This window comes from Nyctibius grandis, chromosome 5, assembly GCF_013368605.1.
Source record: "Nyctibius grandis isolate bNycGra1 chromosome 5, bNycGra1.pri, whole genome shotgun sequence".
In the NCBI taxonomy this organism is placed as follows: domain Eukaryota; kingdom Metazoa; phylum Chordata; class Aves; order Nyctibiiformes; family Nyctibiidae; genus Nyctibius; species Nyctibius grandis.
In genome coordinates, this window is record NC_090662.1 from 64,206,632 (window position 1) to 64,226,131 (window position 19,500).

The 19,500-nt window shown below is 38.2% G+C and overlaps 1 protein-coding gene across 1 annotated transcript in view; it reads right to left on the reverse strand.

Annotated features, from left to right (window-relative positions):
- RFX4 (regulatory factor X4) overlaps positions 1 to 19,500 on the reverse strand; it is a 99,568-nt gene that overhangs the window by 51,296 nt on the left and 28,772 nt on the right. Inside the window, exons 6-8 of the mRNA XM_068401756.1 lie at positions 19,264 to 19,318; positions 13,386 to 13,509; positions 1,231 to 1,292 (exon numbers count right to left, since the gene is read on the reverse strand). Of these exons, the coding sequence (XP_068257857.1) occupies positions 1,231 to 1,292; positions 13,386 to 13,509; positions 19,264 to 19,318 (241 nt within the window). The remainder of the gene's footprint in view (positions 1 to 1,230; positions 1,293 to 13,385; positions 13,510 to 19,263; positions 19,319 to 19,500) is intronic.

Consider the following 19,500-nt stretch of genomic DNA (forward strand, 5'->3'; position numbering starts at 1 on the left):
GGAAGATATTTCAAATCTTCAACTAACTGCTTAAATATGACTGCTCTAGAAAAAGAAAGCTGAGTTACAAAAATTAGGAGAATCTCAAGGTGGGGGAAAGGAATTTGGTCCCATCAAAGAGATACTGCTTGGCATGGACCACTTGTTAGAAGACCACAGTAAAATTAATTTTAACGGCATTTCTTTTAGTATCTTAATTTATTTTTTCCTTTCAAGAGTGGGTCATTCTAGCTTCAGTATGTAAGTTCAATTCTCATAGTGAATTTGTTTCTCAGCATTTAGCAATATTGTATTTCTAGGCTTTGTTTTGAAAGAGAAGATTTACCAGCAAAATTTTGCAAACACACCATCTCAGCTTTTCATTTCCCCCTCCATACTTTTCCACTTGTGATCTACAGAGACTACACTTAGACTACTCTGTAGGATTCTGTGAAAGCTAATCAAGAAAAGCATATATATATATATATATTTTTTTTTTTTTTAGAGGGCTTACGTTTGCCATAAAAAGATCCAAAGCTCCATTGGAAAAATTTCATGGAGTCCACAATCAGAAGTAAGTATAAAACTATCACTATATCCTCTTTATAAATTAGTAGAATCACATCTTGTTAAGAATTGGAAAAAGTCAAATACTCCAGGAAGTACATTCTTCTTTCTGAATCAATTTCGTATTCTGGAATTAGGACAAACTGTTTCCAGGAAGCACCATCTTTTGGGTAAGGCAATAAACTAACTCCTTGATCACTTAAAGATATGTTTGATTTCATTACACAGGAAAAATGGTGGTTAAATCCAGGTTTGAGGACAATTTCTGTTTAGGCCAATGTATGTTCCTACCTAAATTTCTGATAGCTTTCTGCCACTTGTCCTCGAAACTGAAACATGATGTTAACCAGCTGTCATTTCCCAGCCTCCAAGAGTAGTAGCTCCATTACTCCTGGGTGTGAATGTCCTTTACATTGTGTAAACTGAGTTGAGATGAAAAAAGTTATAGGAACAATATGGAAAATATTGCTCATGAAATCAGTAAAAGGTCTCCATTAGACTACCTTTGCAGGATCACTGCTGAATCAATAAGACAATGTAAAGACGACAATGGAACCTTATTCAAAGTTGGGTTTTAAGCCCCCAACTGGACAAACTATTCCTGATCTTATACTATTCTATTCAGTAAAGTCAGAACCAAATGGGACCCTATGTGAGATGATAATAATACCATATACTGCTTACTTTGATTGGCCTCTGGTTCCAAGTCTTCTTGTCGTTAGCTGTGGAAACTGTTGTCTTATTATCTGCAAATAAATAGAACTGATATTAGAAAAAAAATGAAAAGCACATTTACTAATGCTTAATTTCATCTAGACTGTTAAGACAGAAAAGTAGAAAAACTGTACTGCAATGTCAGCAAAATACTTGGCAGGGGAAATCAGAAATAAAGCTTCTGATTTTTTCCTTTAATAAAAGAGGGGAAAGAGACTTTAAAATTTAATATAATTCCATTAACTACCATTAATTTAAATAAAGACTTTCTGAAGTTACCGGAGTAGAATACATTTCCTTAAAAATCTAAGAACGGTTCTGCCTCTAAATTAAGGAGGATTGTACTTAGAATCGTACTACTCTTTACTGATGTCAGTTTGCAGGATCAACAAACTTGGTTTTGCTGCAAATAGAGGAAACTTTCCTTTTGAGAATCTTGGAGGCCACAGTTCTCTAAAGACATTCACAACCCTGCCACTAAACAATCCTTTTTCTAAAAGATGATTCCTGAAAAGATTTTGGTATTTGCCAGGGGCACCACTTCTACCAGGGAAGACTCACTGTTGCTTTTGTAAAGATAGCTCATAATCAATTTATCCTCTACGGAAAACAAGTGCATCTCAGAAACAGCAGGGTATCATCATGAACCTGGACTCTAGTCTGTCAGCAGAAATTGAAAGAATGTTGCTACTGTAAAACAAAACTCCTTTAGTGCCAGATGCATTTAAGGAAATGGATTAATGAATGTAGATTGTGTCTTCAGTAATCAGAGACTCTGTCAACCAGGCTAGTCCTGATGAAAAACCTCTGCTGTAGTTGCTGGAAAGGTGGTGCTCAGCACTTCACAGGATTGAACATGATTCTCAGTGTGGTCTGCAGTAGGAGGAAAATTCTTCTGGCAGAACAGACATGCAAGAAAGACTGCAATAAGCCTTGAAGATTCACTTGCAAAAAGAATTTCTTCCTTTTTAAATTTATAATCTATTTTAATTGTTTTGTTATACGAATTGTTAAACGTTTCCTCAATGGGCAACACACCAACTAATATTAAAGGAAAACAGGCATATAAGATGGAAAATAACAGCTCAACTAGAAGAAAACATCAATTAAAATTGATTAAATAATATAGATTTTTTTTCTCCATTAGCCATTTTGCCACCGTGATAAATATTTAATCCTGATTGATGACTGAAAGCTCTGGAACACGTATTTGGATCAAAAGGTGCTATATAAATAAAGACATTACAATGTCACATATTTGACCATTTCTTCAATAGCATTTTTTTTTCTAGCAAATGTACAATCAGCTTCCCTTTGTATCATGTAAAAATTGACCTGCATTTGTTTCCAAGAGCTTTGCACAACGTGGCTGATGTCAAAAATGCAGCATAGACTCAGAGTCGCTAGGTTGTTCAGCTTTAATTTCTGGAGCAAAACTTCAGCAAACAGTAAAACACTTTTGTGGAGCTGTGAAAGTTCAGCCTAGCTGTTTGATAAATGAGCAGACAGGCAAGCAGCCCTTCTTTCTTTTTTTTGTATGGATTCAATGAAGCCTGCCTAAAGAACACCACATGCTGTTCCAGCTACTGATCTAACATTCCGCAACATCTCAGCCTTCCAAATTCCCTTTAATTACACATTAATCCCACCCCTCTCTCTTTCATTTTCTGCAGACAGGGTTGGGGGCTCCACAAGGCTGTGAGAAAAAAGGCAGTGTTGAAAAACTACTTTCTGAGGATGTTTTTTTTGGGTTAGGGGATTTTTTTTTAATTTTTTTTTTCTTTTTGGTAGCAGTTGTCATTCAGAAAACAGCATTCCTCTCCAAAAGTTGATTTTACAGCAGTAAACTCACAAGTAAACCTTACTATTAGAGATACTTTTACCCTATTTTTTCTTTTGAACATGAATCCATATTACTTTCAAAGTCTTTCTAGTAGTGGTGAAGTGTTACAATGCACACTGTAAATGCTGCTTTATGAACCATATGCCGTGTGAGTTCCCGGGATTTAAATAAATCAGCCAATTTCTACATGCCAGGGCAGAGATGATCAGGAAAAGAGAAGAATAATGGAGCAGTTGATCAGATGATCCCTGTTTCTTTTCTTTGTTTTTTTTTCTTTTTTAAATCCAGCACATTTTAAACAATGAGATACACCTTTCAGAATACAGCTGAAAAGTATGCATCACTTAAAATATACTTTACCAATAATTTAAAAAAAATCTAGCAAGCCTTTAAAAAAAAGGTCAGGACTTTTGATCTAATGCTACATATGTAAAATACGTATAACATGGCATACTCATGCTTGGGTGCTTGTACACATGAGCATGGGTATTTACATTTTTGTTTGGAATAAAACAAGTCAAGTACTAAATGAACTAGCTGTTCATATAAATGTTTATATTCAGCTACGTTTACGCGAATCCCTATGTAATGATATTGCCAAAGGCAGTGAGATTTCCCTGAAATGAGAGAGGAAGTCAGATCAGGCAGGACAAAGTAGAGTTCACTGTGTGCTAAAGTAAATGGAAAAAGAAGAGGGTCCAAAATGTTGATTTTTAAATCATGCTTTCAGCCTGAAAAGTCACCCTATAAAATACATCATCATTGTGTTTTATGTTTATTAACTTTTAAAGATCTACAGAGAAAATTAGTTAATTTTACAGCTGGGTGGGGAGGGAAGGGAATTCCTACTTGTCGGACATGAAAATTCAGGTTCAGATCTGAAAACCAAGTTGGATCATTTTCCTTTCATCACTGCAGTGGAGTTGTGCAAGCTAACGAACCAAGACCAGACTATGCAGCTTGAGTTGCTTTCCAAATGGAGCCCAGTCCCCATTCTCACAGCTGTGCTGGCTTCTCAACAGAAGCAGTGGTAAAAAGATCTCATGGGTGGCATCCAAGGGAATTTTGGAGTGAACGGGCCTTTTACCATTGTCCTTCAATGGAACTGAAATTTCATCTCATACTTCTCCAAAGTGACCACTAACCCAGCTGCCCTATGAGATCTGCTGAGTAAAAGGGTACAGGTTTTATATTTTCCAAGTAAAATTCCACCTAAATTATGTGGCAGTTTTGACTGTTAGGCATTATTTTATGCTACTTGGCTTTTCGGTTTTGAGACAGATGTAGACCAGAAGTTTCACATGCAAGTAACTTCTGCACCTACTATATTAGCCTCAGAAACCAATGCTCCTTCAATTTCTTTCTCAGTTTCTAAACTTCAGTTGGGTTCTCCCTCTCTTTCCTCTGTCCCCTGCTCAAGACTTTATCTTGCCTTCTGCCTATTGTATGCCTTTCTTGATTGAAAAAAAAATGTTAAGAACTGCCTTATCTTTTGCAACTCCATCGTTCTTTTGGTGATTGCTTACTGTATATGTAAGAGCCAGAAGTCATTACATTATAAGACAACATATATATAGTTTACACCTTTTCAGAGGACTAGTATATCCAGGCCAGCATATGTTTAACCCTTTTGCAGACAATCCTGATGATGCATGGTTTTAGGAATGCCTGTGCAGATAGAACATAAGGAGACCTTTTCCTTTCTGACAGGGAGTAACCTTTCCACTCTGAATGTATGGGGCAGCCAAAGTGAAAGTAGGAAAGAAAAGTCTTCTCATATCATTCTCTCACACTGAGATTACAACACTGGTGGTGCAACATTCAACATATATTGCACAGATCTTGCAGCTAATGGGATTTTTATCCCATTTTGGCTTTTTAAACCTAGTAGAGGTGTCTGAATAAACTTGAATTAAATATCTGGTTACTTGTATTTCTGGTCATTCTTAAAATAATGGAATAAAAATGAAATAAGTTACTTAAGCATCCATACAAAACAGAGAAAGCCTTATGAACAATAACTAGAAAAATGCACTTCCTGTGTAAAGGTCTGCATTGCAGTCTGCACAACCTATTAACCTTAGACATGGCTAACTGCAGGAGCTGTTCTGTTACCCACAAATGGCTGCAAAGGTGCATTCCTTCATCCTGATTACTGCCATCTGTAATGTCTGCCACTGCATCTCTCCTCACATCTCCAGCACTGTGGCATTCCAACACAAGCAGAGCCAGACAGGCTTTAAAATGAGCAATGTATTGTTTATTCTGCCTTCTTCCCCACACTGTGACCCATTGCTCCTCATCGCATTCACTACCAAACTGTGAAATTTATGTTTCCCAACTATTCCATCTAAATTCTTCTATGATATGAGATGCCAAAACAAAACAGGGAAAAAAGAACCCAAACCATATTACAAAGCATCCTATGCATCTTAGTGCTAACAAATAAGGAGGGAATAAACCAAAGATGTCTGGAAACTTCTGACGTCCGTTTTCTTCCCTCCATGTGTCAAAATGTTAAATTTTGCTCTGGTGGCAATAGGCAGAGGATGACTTTTAGAAGTATTTTCCCTGGAATAATTTAAATTGCTCCTTTTCAAAAGGTATGTTCATTTTGTTAGTGCATCTGATTTAGAAGAATGTTATTCTTCATGACTCTTGTTCCTTTCTATTTGAAATAACTCCAGCCATGCTTCTCGAACTTCGAAGAGTAATGAAGTAAAATCAAATTAAATTGCAACCCAGCATTTGCACTCTGCCAGAGTGAGAAACGGATTTCGGGCTCCAGGCTCTGGAGCTCTGAGAGGTTCTAGAAAGATTCTAAATACAGTGGAATAAATTCTCTTTCCTCTGATGACAATTCTTCATAACAGGCCTGGTTCTATTTATCTCAGCTCAGGTTTCAACCCCATATCTAGAGGGCATGCTTTGCTTTTATGAAGTCAAGTACAGAAGATCTCTGTTTATTTACCAAATTCTATTGTAGTGTTTCAGTCTTAAACTTCTTTGCCATGGCAGCAGGAAAGAAACCAGTGATGCTAAATATAATTATACTCCCACACAGCTGTGCGTTCCTTACTCTCACTGCTGAGAAACACAAACAATGCTGATATCCTCGATCTTATATGATAAGTGTAGGACTTTTAGGCTTATTCATCTTTGGCCTGGTACTGCTCCAGCTGGATCATTCTGGGGTTTCCCCATCTGCTTCAGTGCTTTTGAAAAACCTTTCCTGAGACAGTCTGTTATTAATACCTGTGGTAACAGGTACCTTTTGGCTCAAAGATGGCTTGGGGCTGGCCTAACAACACATTACCTTGAGGAAAAGGTCACAAAAGCTTTGCCCCAAGAAACATCCATTGATAAGAAAGACCATAATCAAATCAGTCAACTACAAAATATCGCTCCTATCCCCCAAATCCACCAAACTGTGAAGAAAAGGAGAAGAGGCATGACTGTGTCTATACCCTCTTTACTCCTTGCTCGCTTACTTGCACGGCCCAGGAGAGAAGGCTGTAGTGTACGGGTCCAGTATTCTTGACCCCAGATCTGTTGTCCGTTTAAATCCAATAACCTTCCAATTTCTCTCCACTCACTTTCATAATTTTATGGAACAGGCCATGGTCTAGGTGCAGGATAAGATCTTGTTTCAAGCACTGATACATCTCAACATATACTGCAAAGCAAGTCAGAGAAGCCTGTTGGCACCTTCTTTAATGCCTGTGCCCAATTCTGCCTGCTGCGGAGATTAGACACCATGAGGAACTCCAACTGAACTGGACCCTTTAGTGAAGCTTGTGAGAGCTCTCCTCAGATTCATCTATGTACAATAATATCCTCCTTCAGCAGCTCCACCGGCCAGATGGAATTCAGCCTAAGGCATGATCAAACAGATTACTGCATCCCAACAAAGCTGCAAATATTGAATGCCCTGACTCAGATGCTTAGCTGAGCTGCAGCCACTTTCAGTGCTGACTTGCTGAAGCCAAGCAGATCCAACACCCTGCACAACTCCCCCTGCTCTGCACTGGTGCCAACATGCTTACTGCCATCACCCAGCATATCTGTGGGAAAAGGCTGAGTGCCAGGATCCCTGCACTCTGGCAGACCCTGTGCTGTAAGAACAGCCTCTGGGATGTGTCAACAGGGCATGAGGTAAAGCAGCCCAGAGGCCGCTCTACTTCATGCTGAAGACCTAACTAGAAGCCAGATGCCTGAAGTGGCAAAGACAGTAAAAATCTCTTTGCTAGAGGGCAAATCTTTGGGAAAGGGAAACTCACTCCAAAGAAACTGAGGTGTCCTTGCTGGTTTTCTTACTCCCCAAGCTCAAGGAGAAAAAAGCAATAGTCAGCAACCTGCAATAACACAAGGGATCTGTGAAGCAGAGCCAAGGGTGCAAAGAGCTTTCCAGTTACACTGTAGAAGCCCCATTCCCCACACCTGTATGGCCACTTGCTTCTGCAGTACTTGTGTTATTATAGCCTCCTCAGAGGAGCTTGGCTTAGAAGATTCTGCATCAGGAAGAAAAGTCGTACTGGTGTTAAATGCCCTTCAGTCAGGAACCTTAGCTGTTAAAAAGGGATGAAGGAAAAGCAGTGACGGCTCAGATGATAGTGCTGACAGATTGATATGGTCCTTCGATGCAGTAACAGAAACCACATCTTCAGCTTTAGACTGATTTTTCCCTAGTTCTATTTTTCTTTTCTATATTGACTAGAAGAAAGTCTAATAAAAAAACATTCCATATGTAGTAATTGTTCATAATAAAGCAAGTGTTGGTTTAGTCTATCAGAAGAGAGCACTAAGAGTAAATTTGGCTTTGTTATACCAGTTACTATTGATGCTACTTAGAAGCAAATTGAGAGTACAGGAAAAAAAGATCATCTTCAGCAGAAGTATCCCATATGCACAGCAGGCAATTTCCAGACGTGTGCATTTCAACAAAATGATGAAACAGAACACAATCACATCTCACTGTCGTTATCAAAGAGGTTTCGATAAGGCTACTTCTCTGCCCTTTTAAAATATTAAATATATATAGTATGATAGCATGAAATGGTAAATCCTAGTTATGCTAATCATTCTTGGAAGAGCAGCCCTACTGGCAAAATTTCTGGGCATAGAGACAGTGCATGGTGATAAAAGAGGACTCTGGCTAGTACAGCTTGTACCTCCCTGGAGCAAAGCAAACTATTGGAATAAAAGCACTTTTCTGCTGGTATAACTGTGCTTCAGCCTATTTTTTGGAAATGGGGTGGAAACGTAAAAGATCTCTTTCCTAACCAATATTACAAATCTATTGTGGACTTTATCCTTCTTTATTTAGTGAAATAAATTTATTGGAATTTAATTTTCACTTACAGCAAAGCCAGTCAGGGAGCAACAAAGAGGCTCTAAAGTTCATGTGAGCATGCATCCATGTTAAACCTCTTTATGCTGCCAGAGTGATGTAAAGGGACCTCAGGCTGGGAGAGAGCCACCCTGCAAAGTGTCAGCATCCTTCGTTTTCCTTTTCAAATATTAATTTATTATCGCTTGTCAAAAGACATGGCAGGAAAGCACCAAAAGAAAAAAAGAAAAACAAAAGAGGAAAGTATTTAACCTCCAGGGGGCATATAGGAGTTGTGGGAAGAACACTTCATGAGGTTGAGAAAGAGATTGCACCACGAGAAGCTAAATGCTCTCTGTAAGAGGTATGGCAGGGTCCGGGAGGTGACTTATCACTGCACAGTAAATTTAAAGCAGTAAACTGAGGGCATGGATGACAGGGGAAACAGGTGCTAAGGAGGAAGATTACATCTGCAAGGAGCTTCATTAAGAAAATACGGTTCATACAGGGTCACAGAAGAAACAAAGAACAAAAATCAGTGTTGGAAATAAAAGTGAAAGAGAAACTCAAAGACCTGCCAACCCAGCTGAACAGCTGGGTGCCATGCTGCAGCTAGGAGCGAACCAAGAAGCCTTATGGCACCCATTCATATCCAATAGCTACTGAGGGGCTTGGAAATGCTCAAAACATTCTTGCTTTTTCAGTAACTTATTTGTTTCAGTGAAGGCCCCAATACAGAATGATTTACCTTTTGCAAATAAACCTAGTGAGAATAATGAGTCAGAGCCTTCATCCACCATAACTCCTAGCTCAGTGTATTAACTATCACTGGCATTTTATGTTAACATGTTTCTCAGAAAAAAACATACACCTGCTCAGCCCTCCCTGGTACAGGCTGCAGCAGAACTTCCAGTTGGAAACACCCTAAACTGCTCTCAGAGTCCACAGGGTCCTGGAGAAGGGCCCGAGGCATTTGCAGCACAGGGCTGAGGGGCACAAGGTTGCTATTTTCTTTAAGTGACCTCAGCAACAGAGCTTTCACTCCTTCTACCTGAAGACTAATTCACAGCGTAAACATGTTCACTGTGAGAAAGCTTTTTCTCGTATGTCACATTTTATTGTTAATAACTCAGTGACGTGCCTGCCCTTCCTCACTTTACTTCCCTGTCTTCTCACTGGTTGCGTGGAACAGTTTTACTTATTCTGTTTCACTTTTGGGTGAAATAATGATCCCGTTGAATATAATATGTTTTACTGCCTAGAGTAAGGGCAGAAGTTTAACACTGGAGTCTCCACTTGCTGATGCCGAGCTGTAACCAGCAAATACAGGGTCCTCCCTAGTCACTGTTTAATTAAAGTATATGGGTAAAAGAGTGCTTTGTCCCGTCTTTTGCAGGCAACACAAAGTTCTGTAATGACAGACTGGGTGGTGTAGCTATTAGCACATTGGCAGATGCTAGTACAGACAAAACTGCCTGCAATTTTTACATATTAATTGGGTGAGTAAAGCGCTAAAAATCTTGGCTAACATATTAAAGCTACTGCTCCCTTTGTCATATAAGAATATGGCACACCAATAACCATATTAGAGTCTTCCTTATTTTATATGTACTTTAAGTGGCTTAGGAGTATAGGTTGCTTTTTAAAAGATGTTTATATAGTTATTCTGTTCTTTCCTCTTCTTGTTACTTTTGTTGCTATTAGTCTGGTTTCCGCAGGAAACAGTGTATGAGATATTACTGTCTCTCTGTTAATCCCTTCACCCCCTAGACCAATTTTTGCTTCGTTAATCCAGTATTACCAAATGCCTGAGGTCCAGTCCATGTCCTAGAAGTTTAACAGAACACACTGACTGGACAGTGAGGAGAGCATATTGATGTTTAATGCTTGAGGACAAGACAGGGAAGAAAGCTCAGGCTTCAGCTGAGCCATTTGGCACTGCCTGACTGGACAACCATGACTACGAGGCAGTCAACACTTCTATTGCTCTGAACAGCCACCCCATGTGCTGCTTCTTGCCCAGCTGTCAGCATGGGGAGAGGAGAGAAAAAGAGACAGGCAAATAGACAGACAGACACAAGGGAATCTAAAAAATAATGTAGAAAGAAGGTGCAGCAGATGTGTGAGAAAACTGAAAGAAGAAAGACCTTGATGTAGCGACTGGAACCTGGAAATAATTGAACATACTGCAGGGAAACATGGAGATATTACAGAAGATTTAGGTAAGGCTATGGATTTAGGGAACACAGGAGATGGTTGGAAACAAGGTCCATTATTTCAGCTGTTCATGAACGACTTGTCTGTTCTCCCTTCCATGCTCTGTTGTGGATATATTTGACTTATATCAGGCTTAAGAAGTTCGCGTGGGCTGAAGCGTTGTCTACAAAAACCTTAATTTGGAGAGATCACTTGCAGGCAAGTTTCGTATGTCTCAAGTGTTATCTTTAAAAGTGAAATCAACACTCTTCTGTTAATTGAGATGTAACTGAGTATGTAACAGCACATTAGGATGTTACTTCTTACAGATTGTTTTAGTGTGCTGAATTCCATGTCCTTTCTAAAAACTACCAGTCTGTTGAAGAAAAAGCCTAAATGTTTAACATTGCCCACAGAGCTAAAGTTCAAAGATGAATCATAAATTCAATGTGGTCTATTGAAAGGCGAACTGTCTACAATTTTACAGAACAACTAACTCCTTTCTCTGGAGGAGATGACAGCTGTAAGGCTCTTGATGATTCCCAATGAGGACAAACATGTCTGCGGTCTCTGTTTCAGCAGCTAAGTGTGGAAGCCCTCAAACAGCACCTATTTCACTGCACTGCCTCCAAGACATTTATGCAACACACATTGCCAATACAGTACTTAAGTCACACGATAACAAGCCTGTTGGCTAAAACTTCATCCCTGTACCTGCTCCTAAGGAGAAGCTGACTGCAAGCTATTGATTGCATGAAGTGGGTGTCTGCTTTTCATATCTTTATGACCATGCAGTACATTTTCTTAGCAATAATAGGTTGGACAGAATCACTGGAGTCTGCTCCAGGTTCTGCAGATGCAGAAGCCTGTTTCACTTCAGTGTTTGTGCCAGTGTTGTCTGAGGTTCCTGGACACACCTGTGCAGAAGCCTCAGTTTCCAGATCCAAAAATGATGGCCATATGGAGCATGGGCAGTACTAGGATGATTCTGTATGGTTTCCTCTCCACAAAAAGGGAAAACAAATTTCATGCATCACTGCTTCAGAACTTCATTGCAGCCAAGTGGAAAACACTTCAAACACAGCATATGAAAAAAACACTGTAATCTGTAATGCCATGATTTTTGGATGGAAGACACTGTATCTCTCCTGCTAGGTCAAGGTACTCCTACTGATGAACAGGAAGTGTGTGTGTATGAGGGGCAGGGAAGAAGAAGAGTGGAATAATACACAGTGTAACAAGACTGATGTGTACTGAAGAATTGGTGAAGTCCATGGTAAATTTTATATTCTGATTAAATAAATTCAGAATATTTACCCTTACACATTATAGAAGTTTTTAGTAGCAGCAAAAGTAGCATGATGTAAATTTTACCCATGTTCCAAATGTGTTTAGCCTGTGTGAAATCTATTTCTTGTTCTCATCTATTCCTAAATTACGTTGCCACTATACTTACCACTTGGTAGCAATAATACATAGAACGAATGATTTCATTCACACTTACGCAGTGTATTTAAACAGAAACCTAACAGAATCAACTGAGCTATACAAGTCTTTAAGACAAAACAAATATAGTAATGTTAAAACATGATACATTTTACTTGCCTTGCTAAGCTGCCCACTTAGAGATGCAATATAGAAAATGACACCTCATTAAATACATTCTTCTCCTTCACCTACTCTTTACACAGGCACCTACCTTACGAACGTTCTCCCTTCTTTGAATACCCAGCACTTCTATAGAATAGATGTTGCAAACACTAGAAGAGAGTAGCTTGCAGAACAACTGGCTTCAGATTCGTGCTTGCAAGCATTTTCAAAAACAGTGGCAAACTCTACACTTTTATTTTTTTTCACAGCCTAGAAGTTTTTAAAGGTCTGTGACACAGTTCTAGAGTAAAAATCTCAGTTTTAAATAAAAAATTAAACATATAAAAAATATCATCCTGTTTTTTCCCTGAGAGGAAAAATGTCAACCTGACCAGCAAATCCAAAATAAGAAGTTTATGTAATTATCCTAGCCAGCCATTAACATCTGCTAGTGATGTATAGCATAACCAGCTTTTACTGCTCACATCTGGACAATGCATCAGCTGCATCTGTGCTAAGAGTGCATCTCCACTGTGAGTCTGGAGTTAACCACAGTGTCTCTTACTAGAGTTGGACTGGAAAGCAGAAGCACAAGAAATCATGGTACAAAGATAACTTGGCAGCCTGGATCTGCAGTGCCACACAAATGCCATTAGATGCTTTCTGGACTTTCACATCTGGAGGCATTGTACTCCAATATGTGAATTTGGCAGTGTGGGCTGACATCGTTAATTCACGGATATCTCTATCATGCTTACAAGAATGGCATAGACAGGCCCTAGAATTAAGTGATTGATATTTTACCCTTCTATTTAAAAAAAAATATATATGTGGTAAAGCAGTGCAGGTCACAATGCAGATGTGTTTACACTGGCTTGTATTCGACTTCCAGGCTGCCAATATTGTATACCATGTCACTGTCAGCTAGGCTAGAGACTGAAGTTATAAAAAATTTTAGTGTATTCTGTAGCTTAGTCATGATCAGAAATTATTCCAACCTTCTAAATACTTAAAATCTTAGCCTTTGTTCAATAACTTGAATACAGAAGAGATTCCATTCATATACCTCTTTCTCTAATGATAAATGATGATTTATATCTTTTCAATAATCCAAACTCACCTGAACCAGGTGAGAGCTCAAGGCATCAAACTGCTGTTTAGACTCACCTTCCCAAAGCTGGCGGCATTAACAGGTTGCGTGTCATTTTTCTCACAGAAGTCCAAGTAATGCATGTAGAGAGCGCTTCGAGGAATGCAAACACCTTCTGCAATCTCATAGTTCTCCTCCAGCCTTAAAAAGCAAATATTGAACAGAGAGAACTGCAAGTATGTTGGATGTCCTGTATGGTAAACACTGTGCAAAGCTGCATCTTTAAGATCAAACATTCTGGCTTCTGTTTGTCTACTATATTTTCTCTGCTTTGCTCCTCAGTGCTCCCTCCAATTAATTTCTGTACCGCTTACTTGCTTCATTTGGTTCACATTTGCTATTAAAAACATAGGCTGAGAGTTCTCAGGCAAGTAGAGATTAGCACAAATGGATATTGGTCTTTGACCACGCTCCAAAGTGCTATTTTTTGGAAAAAATATACTAGTAATCTCTTATACCCTAAACGCATCCTGCAGTAAACAAATACATGTGCAACTATGAAACAACATTCACTGAGGGGAAACATTCTCTCATTCTTTACAGAACAAGTCACCTTTGGTTCATGACATTCTTTTCACTCCTGTCCAGCTGCAAAATTCCTTACCTCAAGGAAGCAGATGTGGCTAAAGCAAGTTATTTGCAAATACTGAAGAACGTGCACAAAGTCATATCTGCATAATGTTTTCTTGCTATTGTTGATAGACAAGTGAAAAAAAGAGTCCATGATCTGAATACAATACTGAATATAATAGTGACATAACATCCTCCTCTGCCTTCTAGAAACTATTATTATTCATTTACATGTGCAAACACAGAACTATAAAATTTTAGATTATACATCAAATATATGAATAGGCATATCCTTCATCTTTAAAATCTGAAACTGGGCTCATTATAAATCTATAGATTAGAAGAAACATTCCTTTGAAATGACATTTTTATGATTGCTGATCCAACAAATTTCAAGAGGTATAAACATATACACTTAACTTTGAACCATGATTAATCTTGTCATCCATGGTGTTACTCACATGCTTATAGTTACCTGTGTGCTTCTCTGCCTTGCTGGCTAGGAGGAGAAGGTAGGTGCAACTTCACAGAATCACAGAATCACAGAATCACAGAATCAATCAGGTTGGAAGAGACCTCAGGGATCATCGAGTCCAACCGTTGCCCTTACACCACCCTGTCAACTAGACCATGGCACTAAGTGCCATGTCCAGTCTTTTCTTAAACACATCCAGAGATGGTGACTCCACCACCTCCCTGGGCAGCCCATTCCAATGTCTAATAACCCTTTCTAAACTTCCTCTTAAACATATTAGAAAATTAACACATATTCTCAGAAAACTCCAATTTTACAGTAAATAGCCCTCTGTCATTTGATAGCAGTAGAACACCTTCCAAATATCTAGTTTCTCTCCTTCATTGCTTTTTTCAGGACCTACCTACCTACCTTCCATTTCAGTTATCATGATCATTTGTGACTGCAAACTACTTTAATAAGATATCCGGCTAGATGAATGGAATCAATTTGTATGGGCAACATCTATTCTTCCTTGGTTTCTACAGAAATATCATCATGGCATCTTTCCTCAAATTCGTAGAGCTTTAACAAAACCTCCTTTCAAAACCTGGAGAGTTCGTTTGTATACTATAGCTACTAATTGGAATGTCAGCTTCTGTGACCAAGACAGGACAGAAAGAAAAGCAGTTAATTATTTCTGTTCATATCTGATGAATTTTTCTCTTTTTCTCCTCTCTTTCACAGAGAGTCATTAGTCTGACACTGAACAATGCTCCATTATACCTGAACTTTTTTTTAATGATCAAAACCCCATCATGCTCCATTTCTTTTATTTTCCTGTCTTTTATTTAACAACTTTATCATATTTTGAATTCAGCTTCATTCTGCAGTATTGTAGAAAGATAATGAACTAAATCTTCTACCTAACAAATCATTATCAAAAATAATATATATATAACATTTTAAATGTCCTAATAAAGCCATGCGAAATCCAGTAGTTCACAATGAGACCTTTTGTACCACTACAGTATAGCAATAAAACCCCTAAACCTTACACAGGAATGACAATTTTGTCTGTCCCTATTACTATTTCCCTCTTTATACACTTATATACTTCTAGATTAATTGAGATTATTCTACAGCAGTCAGGTCTGTAGTGTTACAGACTTGTTTTTAGATATGAAGGCAACTTAATAACTGTGATGTTACCATTGCTAATCACACAAAGGATTCTAGAGCAGATTAATTTTGATGCATTATAACAATTTCTGAGAAACTACTACTAATCTGTGGAGAATCCATTACCTAGCGATGCTTTATCTTCCTCTTTCTTACTTGTTTTTATGAATGTGGCAGAAAATAGAATAGTTTTGTTGACTTCAGCTTCACAATACTGTTATTATTCGGAGCACCTACACTGTAAGCCACCAAACTGCCTGAAATTAGGCTGTCCATGCTTTGAATAATTCTGTGTTTGGAGAAGTAGACACACACACACACTCTCCCCCCAAACTGAGGTAAAATAGAGTTTCACGCTTACTTACAATTTTGTCAACCAGTTCACCAGTGAAGTAATCATGAACGTTTTAGAGCCAAGTGTTTCGTAAGCTATAACTTTACAGATGATAATGAACACAGGAACATGGGATAAGCACAGGATACTAGGTATGAGTATATTCATGCCTTAACGGTTCAATTCAAGCTCGCATAGTTTCCCCAGTTATGATGTATTTCAGCAGTAACGCTACATTTACCAGGCCTTTCACTTCATTTTGTGTCATTGACAAAACAAAACAAAACCATCATTCCTTTTTCCAGGAAAAGGATATTTAGCCAGGCTGACAGTCACTCAGACATGCTTCTTGGCATCTTCAGCTACTTCTTCCTCCTCATTTATAGTGTTCAACGTACTTTGCCTTTGGAGAGGCATAAGAATTAAGGACAGATACCTGTGGGATTGATGTTGTTCGCTCTTTTCAGCAAGATGCCAGACAAGGAATAACTAATAAAGTTGATGGCGATATGAACCATATGACAAAATTTACGTATTTCCTGTATGTCTTACTTCAATTTCCCTACTACTTTCTTCCTCCTCTTTTTCCTTGCTACTGACATTTCCTCTGTTTCTGTTCTCCAACACTCCATTACCTTCATCAGCTGTAAATGATAGTAGCATCTAACAGTAAAAACATGACCAGCTTTAACTTGGCAGGCACCAGACGCTGCAGACAATTGTGGTACTTCCATTTGCCAGAATAAGGCAAGTTTGGTACTATATCCCAAAATCTGGTCAATAATTTACCCCACCAATTCCACCTCTTCAATCTTTCCCAGAGATTCCTGTAAGAGGGTGGGACACATACTTATACTTATGCAAGGCTTATTCAGGTAAATTTAGTCTTTTGTCTTTCTTGGCTGTGCAAAAAACTTGGTCTGAGGCTCTGAGCAGGTAAACTGTCAAATATGTAAAGCTAAACCTACGGGAAGACTCAGTGCAGCATTTGTACAGTGCTCGACCACAATAGTTTTACCAAACCCATGGGTTGTTAGGTGCTACCGCAGTACAATAACCTGATGTTAATGTGTCCTGGCTTTCCAGAACAGTGGAAAGTCGACATCTTCACACAAAGCAAACGTTACTACTTTAGCAATTTGACCATAACTTTTGAGTTTGTAATTTTATTTAGTATATCAAACCCAGTAGCACAGTTTCTTCAGGAAATACCAATTCCAAGCTGCGGTACATAGGTTGAAAAGCATACGGAAACCATCAGGAAACTGTTCTACAGTACAGCTACTAAGCTGGGAAATTTTTACCTACAGGTGTATCAATAAATGAGCCGATCATATAATTCAGTTTGACACCAGCTAAAGAAATTAAACTTGAAAACTTCTTTGCTTTCTGTTGCCTCGTGTATTTTTAGGTGGAAAATTGAATGGAGGAAATTCCAGATGCTCCAAAAGACTCAAAGGGGAGAATGTCTGACCTACCTAAACACGTAAAAAAATGTAACACAGACAGGTAGGAAGTCAGTACACTAGCAAGGGGGAAGGGAAGATGATGCAAGCAGCCTTTTCAGAATCAAAATTCTAGGATTCTATTGCAAACACTGCTGAATGAGCGTTAGTGTGCACACTGCATTCCAGCAGGGCTCAATATCCCAGGAGTTTAGGGATTTACTAACCTTTATGACTGAGGAAGCTTGAAAGCATTTGCCAAAAGATTGTTTACAGTATTTGCATGTTTTCTGTTGGGAACAGTATCGTTGGCATGTTCTAATTAACTCTGACTTCTTGGCTACTACATTATTTGCTCCTGTGGAAAAGACTCTTAACTGACTCTACTGCAAAATAAACACTGTTCTGAATCTGGGACTGGGAAACCCTGCCTGATTTTATTTGAACTGTGTTGAAGTTGTGTGGGTGAATAATGGAAAATAATAATATACCTCTATGATATTTCACTGTTGTTTTAATAATTTTCTCTCTGTAGTCACTCGCTTTCTTTATTTACTTTTCTTGAACTTCTGAAAAACAGCACTTTTGTGACACAAATAGGTACAAAGAAGAAATAGTTCAGAACTAAATGCCTTTATTTATATTCACCCATCTCATTATTTGCACTGAAAGTGTCTGCAAGTTTCTTCAAGGCAGAACACTGAATACTTGCAGCAAACTATTCTAAATCCACCCACAGGTCTTGGGTTTTTTTTGAATCTAAAATTTAACTGATCAACTTTAAAAAGCAAATATAGATGAAATAGTCCAAATCTCTTTATGCATATTTCACAGAATCACAGAATTTCACAGGCAGAGAGAAAGAATAAAATTCACTGAATGAATTATTCTTTGCTCTTTGTTCAGTTAGATGTCCCAAGAGACTGACAGAAGCAGAAAAATAATTTTGCTAACATTTTGCTAAAAAAACCTCACATTTTTTGCCAGTGATCTTATCTTTTCATCCAGAAAACAATGAGAAGTACTTACAGGTGAAGTAAAGGCCTTTCCTTAAAAGACTTGAAACAAGCTAAGGAGTATGGGTTTTCAGGTAAGCATGCTCCGAGGCTTATCTGTAACAGAGCTCTGTTCTGCCAGATACAAGGAGCCTCCTGAAAGATGCTTGACCACTTACAATATTAAGAAAGCTAAACCAGAATTAAAAACCTAAATTAAGGGAAAAGTCAACAAAAGTCTAAGAGATAACCTACAGAAAGGGATGTCAGAAGTATGAGTAACATTACAGAACATGCAGCCTAAAATACTGCTGTAAATCACAGTGAACAACGCTTGTTTGTTTTTCATAGTGCAGTAGACTAACTCACAAACTTTCCTCTCTCCATCCTCTCTTTCTCTCTTGCTAATTACCCTTCCTTTTTTTCCCCTCACTAAATTTGCAAGGGGATTTTGGCAAAGAATAAAACCTCAAACTCTCTGTCCTTCTTTTGTTGTACTTCTACGTTAAATTACAGAGATCTCATTTCAGTAAAACAGTCAGTAAGGTGGGCTTCATCATACACTGAAACAAAGGTAAGTCTTAAAAAAAATTCTCAGTACTAGTTTTCTTTTTGTAATAAATGTAACAATGATGACAAACCACAAATCACCAGCTGGCAAGGTGGCAAACTAATATGCCAAGTAGATCTTCTAAATTATATTAGAGGTTTCTTGTGTTCAAACAAATCCCATAAGAGTAAGACACTTGTTGAGAAATGCTGTACAGGATACTAATGAGCAGATTAAACACATACAGTGAAAGCATCTTTAAAACTGTATAAGATGTCCAAGACCTCTATTCTCTTCAGCTGGAAAAAAAATATAAGAAAAAACACTAAACAAGTTGTCTTGATTTTTTTAAAAAGGCATCTTACCATTGCAGTGTAGCTGGAGTTGAATGTGGTTTTGATGCTCTATTATTTTCTTTTCCTCATCTGTAAGAAACAAAAAAATACTATGTAATTTCAGTGGGAATTGCTCAGGGCATTTATGAACCGGTAAGGAATGATCTGATTAAAAAAAATGTTCTCAAGTGCCAAAGCTTTCTCAGACTATTTATATTGTGGAAATATAAATAATGATGTTCTCTGAGTAGCTCCCTGCAGATACTG